Source organism: Leuciscus leuciscus (genome assembly GCF_965113295.1).
Source record: "Leuciscus leuciscus genome assembly, chromosome: 22".
Taxonomy (NCBI): domain Eukaryota; kingdom Metazoa; phylum Chordata; class Actinopteri; order Cypriniformes; family Leuciscidae; genus Leuciscus; species Leuciscus leuciscus.
Genome location: NC_138746.1, coordinates 4,513,831 through 4,521,931, shown reverse-complemented (window position 1 = coordinate 4,521,931; position 8,101 = coordinate 4,513,831). Strand labels below are relative to the sequence as shown.

At 35.1% G+C, this 8,101-nt stretch overlaps 1 protein-coding gene across 1 annotated transcript; it reads left to right on the top strand.

Annotated features, from left to right (window-relative positions):
* Nucleotides 1-5,250: 5,250 nt before the first annotated feature.
* On the top strand, nucleotides 5,251-6,236 carry olig4 (oligodendrocyte transcription factor 4). Its single transcript, XM_082154744.1, has one exon. It carries the CDS (start codon nucleotides 5,349-5,351, stop codon nucleotides 6,084-6,086), a length of 738 nt encoding a protein of 245 aa, XP_082010870.1. The 5' UTR covers nucleotides 5,251-5,348; the 3' UTR covers nucleotides 6,087-6,236.
* Nucleotides 6,237-8,101: the final 1,865 nt, after the last annotated feature.

The window sequence follows — 8,101 nt, the reverse complement described above, 5'->3', positions numbered from 1 at the left end:
TAAATGAAAATATAATCTAAATATAAATAAAATGTTATAGTGGCAACCAAATAATAAGTAGATACATTTATTGTTAAATTTTATTTATAAATTGAAAACTTCAAGTCATATTATTATGCTGTCGGTGAAGTTCTCATTTAGACATTTTTCACGAAAAACATGTAAATATTAATAACAATTACTTTTTTTAAACTTTTTTTTTTCATTGAATTATTTTTTATTTATTTTTGTAAATATGAAGATTAATGAGTCTTTACAAATTGGTTAAAACTTTGAAATGACTTGAGAATTTCTTTATTAAATCTGTCAATAATTCTGAAAACTTCGTCACATTATTATGATGTCTGTGAAGTTCTCATTTTCAATTTAAGGTGGACATTTTTCATGGAAAACGTGTAAATATTTGTTAATAACAATTATTTTATTTTATTTAATTTACTTTTTTTTTTTAGTTAAGGTAGACATTTTTCATTAAAAAGTGTGAATATTTCTTAATAACAATTATTTTATTTTATTTTATTTGTTCAGTTAAGGTAGACATTTTTCATTAAAAAAGTGTGAATATTCATAGAATATTCATAGATATTTTATGTTTTCCACATTTTTTAAGGTATCATTTCTTAAATGCTGATGTCTTTGGTTTTCCTGTTTCAGTAACAGCGCACAACTCTCTTAAACAATTTGCAAATCAGGAATACCTTTATAACTTTAAAAAAAGAAAAATGATTAAGCTGTGAAATTTATGGAAGAATAATCCGCTAAAATGACCCTTAAATTGAATTCAAATCTTAAAGGATTTTCTCCTCTGCTTTGTTACAGTAACGGTAAACTGTAACTCTATTGGTGATTAGATGTGATTGAGTGTATTATGAATGTCTCTAAGCAGCATTGAGGCTGGATTTCACTGTCTCAGCAGCTTAAACGTGTGTGTGTGTGTGTGTGTGTGTGTGTGTGTGTGTGTGTGTGTGTGTGTGTGTGTGTTTGAGCTCAGTGCGCTCTCAGCTCTAATCCTCACTGATCTGTTGAGACTACACACATACGGCTGTGATAATACTCTCATTTTCTGCTCACCTGGACACTGACAATTCACACACACCATCTCTCCCTCTCACACACACACATGGGTCTTTAACAGCAGCTTAGGAAAGTCAAACACTTTAATTCCAAGTTAGAGACACACAGATTAAGCATAAAAGAGGCAGAGGAGTGAAGAGATACTCTTTCATCCATTCATGAGCTCTTTCTCTCTCGTATCTTCTTGCTGTGTGGCCTGTGGATAAAGCAAACACATGAATGAGAATGAAGCTCTTAAACACTCTCATGCATTCATAAGCACACACACAGATGGACATTTGAACACATTGATGAATGCTTTGAGTTGAATGATAAAGATGCATATTCTCAGGAAAATCTTTAATTGGCAACATACGACTCATGCACATCTTAAAAGTCCATGTGACAGACCATGGCAAGATTATCAGTTCAAATAAAATTTTTAGTTTGTAGAATATAAAGAGCACAACTTTTATGGTCCTTTTTTATATTAATTATTGTTGCATAGAAAAGAGCTGGGTAAATATTCTTTAAAATGTCTTCTTTTGTGTTCATTATAAGTAAATTTTGACTGAATTATTAAATTTAATTTTTAATGAAGTTGCTTTGGATAAAACGGTCAGTAAAATTTCACCGTGGATGTCTTTTTTCTAGCATGTAAATGAACCATTAGCCCCGGCTCTGCAGCTTTGACCAGTCCCTTATATCAAATAAACCACATTTCATTATTTTTTATCACTAAATCTACTGTAGTTTAATTATACACTATACCATTCAATCGTTTGCGATCAGTAGGATTATTTAAATGTGTTTTTAAGTCTCATGCTCACCAAGGCTGCATTTATTTGATCAAAAATACAGTAATATTGTGATATATTATTACAATTTAAAATATCTGTTTTCTATTTGAATATAGTTTAAAATTAAATTTATTCCTGTGATGGAAAGCTGAATTTTCAGCATCATTACTCCAGTCTTCAGTGTCACATGATCCTTCAGAAATCATTCTATGCTTCTCAGGAAACATTTCCTTGTTAAAAACAGTTATAGTTTTGTGGAAACTATGATACTTTCTTTTTCATCTTTGCTGAATGAAATTATTAGTTAATATATAAAAAAAACGTTTTGACCCCAAACTTGTGACTGATAGTGTATATGTAATATTTCAGCTGTACATTGTGAGCAGTAATATGCTTAATTAAACTGCTGTTATATTTCTGCGTGGGCTTTGATGGTGTGCTCTCATTAGTGAAGAACACTGTTAGTGCAGTCAGGAGATCTGTGCTTCTTCTGGCTCTGAGCCTACAACATGCCAAATCTCCATATGTTCTTCACTTATGACGACGCACAACACACACTTCAGACCGGAGAGATGCTCCTGCTGTGACAGACGCCTCTTTTTGCTTTCTATTGTATGCTTTCTCTCTCCACCTTTACTCGTTGCTTTCTCGTTTCCTTTATGGTGTTAGCTAGAGGGATAGTTCAACCAAAAAAGACAATTCTTTCAGTATTTATTCATTCTCAAGCCATTCCCCTGCATCATGGTGGTGTTGTTTGTTGAGAAAATCTGAGAGATTTTGAAGAATCTGTTCCATACAGTGACCGATAATAGCGATCACATCTGTCAAGCTCTAAGAAGGAAAAAAACACCATAAATGAATCACTAACTTGTTTTTTTGTAAGTTGTAACATTATTTACATAAACGTATAAGTTTGGGGTTAGTAAATTTTTTATGTTTTTGGAAGAAGTCTCTTATGCCAACCAAGGCTACATTTATTTTATTAGAAATACAGTAAAAATAGTAATATTATGAAATATTATTACAATTCAAAACAAGTGTTTTCTATTTGAATATTTTTTTCAAAATGTGATTTATTGTGATCATCATTACGTCACATGATCCTTCAGAAATCATTATAATATGATGATTTAATGCTCAAGAAACATTTGTAATTATTTTGAAAACAGTTGTGCTGCTTCATATTTTTATGGAAACCCTGATATTTTTTTTTCAGGATTCTTTTCAGATGAAAAAGAGCATCATTTATTTGAAATATAAATATTTTTGTAACATAACTTTTTATCAATTTAATGCATCCTTGCTGAATAAAAGTATTAAAACGTACATACATCAAACTTTTGAACAGTAGTATGATAGCCTTTTGTATAGGCATGTTGCTAAGCTATGTGATACTCTAAAAGCATACATACATACACAGCACACACAAATATTGGGTAAAATATTAGTATGGCATATAAGTTTACATTTTTCTTGATTGTTTATTGATGCAAACAAAGAAGCAAGAAAAATGTAAACTATAAATCCATTGGTATATAGATTTAAGTTTTAAAACAGTGAAACAATTCTATTTTGTGTTAACAGGGGGAACCAATAGACGGCGGCAGCTCCTGAGTGATCAGTTTAGTGTAGAGACTGTGTGTGTAATGGAGATGGTAATGACTCCTCTAAAAGCAGAGCTGGTAATAACTCTCTTCTTTCTTTACCCGCTCTCGACTGGCCCTCCACAGGGGCTTTACTCTGGCTCTTCACACTCTATAGTGTCTAATGGAATTCAGCCTGCCGGTGTCTTTAGTGCCTCGACTGCCTTTAAAACGCCCTGTTCAAGTTTACACATCTCACTGAGAAAGAGGGAGAAAGGGATATTGTCAAGTGAATCTCATAAAATCTGAACAGGTCACCCCCAATATCAACAACTTGCATAAAGAATTATTTTTTTCAGATCTTCGTTTGGACATTTTACTTTTGATTTTTTTTTTTTTTTATCCCCATTATTCTCAATGATCCTCATTAATTATCAAAAATGATTTAATTTATTAATTTAGCAAACATGTTCATCCAAAGCGATTTACAAATGAGAAATACAACAAGCAATTCATCTTAAATTATATTGTAAATCAAAAAATAATTATTTACATTTTTTATTTAAAGAAAAATAGAAACATTCACAATTAAACTCTTTCCCCGCCAGCATTTTAAGAGCCATTTTTCATAATTTTCACAAAAGTTTCATGGCCCCCAGAATATTTTGTTGTATGAATATCTGAATATACAATATACCAAAAGAAAGAACAGACCCTCTGATTTTTTTAATCAACACTTGAGCGTGGGTAAGATTCCTAAAAAAAAAAATATATACATTTTGAAGAAAAGAAAAACTGAGATAATGTGTTTTTGTCAAAGACTGTCTGGATCGGATTCGATGATCCACGATGATCAAATCATAGATGGAGTAGATCGAGTCCATCAACACCCCTAATGCTTCACAGTCCTAAAGCTCGTCCTGTCGACATATCATTCAGTAACATTAGGCAGTTTTGATTCATAATTATATGCTGATTTAACGTTTGGTGATCACAATTTTTTACATGTGCGTAAGCAATGCTTCTACACTTGTTTCTGCTTCTTTTGATCTATAGATTCAGTACTCTTTCAGAAGATGCGTAATAGCGCCCCCTACCGTATAACAGTGAAAACATGTATTTCCGGAAAATTCCGTCAATGGCGGGGAAAGAGTTAAAGACAATATAACAAATATTCTCATGATGAATAAATCCTTTGCAAAAAAAAAAGTTTTTCAGATAACAGTAATATATGAGATATTTTATGTAGATTTGTCATGCTCCAAAAATGAGATTTCATTTTCTTCATGCAATATATCATTATTAGTAGTAGATATTATTATAGTAGTAGTAGTATTACTAGTAGTATTGTTTTTTCTGTTCTCCCACCTTTTGGAGAAAATTTGACCTGGTCATGTTTTTGAGAGTTAATGTGATTCTGTTAACAGAACATCACAATACATACTTAAGAAAGAATAAAGCATATATTTGACCTGTAATCACAGCAACAGCTTACATTTCTGTTTATGTTACTTAATCAACTCTAGAAACCAAGTGTTTTTGCACATATGTGTGCATGCTAGCTGTTGCGGTATTGTGTGTCTGTGTGCATGTGTGTGTTTTGTGGAGGCGGGGTTTATACAATACTATTGTGGAAGGGAAGGGATGTGGGGGTGAAAGTGTGCCCCCTCTGTCATTGGCTCTGGGCCTAATGTCACATTATGCGTCTCATTGTGTCTTTGTGATGCTGAGGAGTATAAATCCAGCCCTCTCAGTGTTCACACACACACACACACACACACTCACTCCTGCTGCAAGACCTACGCACTGAATCTTCAGAGAACAACAGCACGGGACACGCTGCATTTTATTAGGTTGACGTTTATCAAGTGGATTGTTCTCAACCAAGACTTCGAAAGGAACCAACTTCAAGATGGATTCTGATGCAAGCTCCACGTGCAGTCGGTCTTCTTCCCCGGACCTGGCTGTGGACTCCAGCTTTTTCTCCAACAAGATGTTCCAAGCTTACGGAGAAACGGGGCAGCCCAGGTCCGATAAAGTTTCCGGACGGTCACAGAGCTCTGACTCCAGCGCAAAGAGAGATCACTCCAAAGACGACCAGCAAGATCTACGACTCAAAGTGAACAGCCGCGAGCGCAAACGCATGCACGACCTCAACCAGGCGATGGACGGGCTCCGAGAGGTCATGCCCTACGCACAGGGCCCATCTGTACGCAAGCTATCCAAAATCTCCACCCTGCTCCTCGCCAGAAACTACATCCTCATGCTGTCCAGCTCTCTGGATGAGATGAAGAAGCTGATAGGTGATGTGTATGGAGCAAGCGCTCAGAGTCACTCGGCTAGACGGGTATTACCGCCAACTTCGGCTGCTCCGGCCCCCCAGTTGCAACTGCTCTCGCTTGCCCCATCCCTGCACTCTCTGGTGGGCGGCACCTCGAACACCACCCCGGGTGTAGCCCATGCCCCTCACTCTCCACCCTCGGCTGGGTATCTGGGTTTCCACGCTCCACCTCTTTCCACCCTGATGAAAGACCCTCTGCATCTCTCCAGCGGCTACAGGCATTTCCCCGGCATGCCGTGCCCCTGCTCCCTCTGCCAGCCTCTCCCTGCCTCCACAGCCAGCCTGCACAGCCTCTCCATGGGGAAGTGATCCAGGCGAGGCCCAGGCTTCAGGCTGGAGTAGGCCCGAAGTTGAATCACAGACTCAAAAAGAACTGAAAACTTCTGGATGTGTTTCTAGTTGTGTTGTATACATTGTAAATGTCCTGTACAGAATTTGGTTTTTCTAAGAAGCTGCTGCTATTTTTGTACTGAAGAATGTTTTGTAATGTTATAGCTGTCTGAAAGCGTTTTTTTAATAGTCACTATACTTGTATGTTCTTTGTAGCAAAATGGAGATTGAAAACTTATAGTTTTGTTTCTTAAATTAAACTTCTATTATTATAATGAAAAATACCTCTCCTGATTTCTCTTGTCTTCTTTTGGTCAATCAAACAACTTTTAATTTTTTAGAGAAGTACAACTATCTATAAGAGAGATGCTTTTTCTCTTTTTTTTTCAAGCTCAAACCAGATTAGATTCAGCAACATTTTCAGATCTTTTTGACTGAATATCAACACAATCAAAGCAAATTGTTTTCTTAAAAAATAGAAGATTATAAAATATTGATTTCTATAATATTTTAGATAATAATTAAAGATTATAAGATGATTTAGCACCTCCCAACTTCTCATATATATATATATATGAGCATATATATAAAGCATATTACAGTATACAAATTTTATATATATATATCATTTTTGTACTGTAATATGCTGACTAACAACGCACAATTTTACGAGTTCAATGTAGATCAAATTTATTTATTTTTGGAATGTACTAATAATGCCAGGCTGCCATTGCAAATTATAAAAAATTTACTTAAACAATTAAATAACTAAAATAATTGACTTGCCTGACCAAATCAAATGTAACAACATTTTTGGGTGAATAAATGGAAATTATTAAATAATTCAAGAACAGATACTAAATATAAATGAAAAATATAATTCCACCCATAGTAATGGAAATAAAGCTATATAAACAGACTAGAGTGATTGAAATAATGAGCTACTAAAATCCTGTAAAAAAAAAATAAAAATAGCAGCTGCTCATCTGTCCTGAGATAACGTGTCAGTCTTTATGTGTGTCTATGTGTTTTATGATATATATGAATATAAAATGAGTCCATATGCTTTCATCCAGCACCATTACCGCAATATTGCCCACACCATGTTTATGTTTTTAGCATATGCTAACAAACATGGGCATCATTTCAGAGCGCTACAAAAAATGCTGCCATTGGACTGAACCATCTGTACTGAGACTAGTTAATGTATGAATAAGAAAGGCGTCCAGACCGCTCGGAGCCCGGGGCCTACTCTCACCCATCAATCAGACAGAGAGAGACGCAAGCTGTCGCCAGGTTGGCGCGTCAGCATTGTGCTGCACACGCAGGGGACGGCCAGCGCTCCTTTTCATGTTAGTGCAGGAAGATTTGTCACTGTCCAATAAAGCTGTGATCATATTCAGCCCGTCCTCACTGGGAGTCGTTTTTATGAGAGGCTCTGACAGCTGTGCACACCATCATTTGTTAGCTGGAAAGATCAGGGAAGACGTTTGACTCTTCAGACTTTCTGATATGACCAATAGTTGGAGATGAAGGTGTGAAATAATAAGCACAACGGCATCAGAAATGAATCAGGGCTCAGGGTAAAAATGCGGGACAAAACTCCTTTGATATTTGTAATGTAGGTAATAAAATCCACTGTTTATTTACAATTGATCCAATTGAAGTAGTTGACATAATGACTTGCTTTTTATATGGTTAAAGATCTTCCATTCAAAAGTCTGGGGTCACAAAAATATTAATCATTAATGTTTCCAACGGTAATAATCAGAAAGGTTTCTTGAGCAGGAGCGTATGACACTGAAGAGAGTCAATTATATATATTAAAATATTTTTCTTTAAATAATATTTCACAATGTTACTGTTACTGTACTTTTTATAATACTATTGTATTTTTAAGATTCATGCAGCCTTGGTGAGCATATATATTAAACATTTAAAAATGTTACAGACCCCAATTTCTAGGGTTGGTTTATGCCCTAGTTAAGATAAAA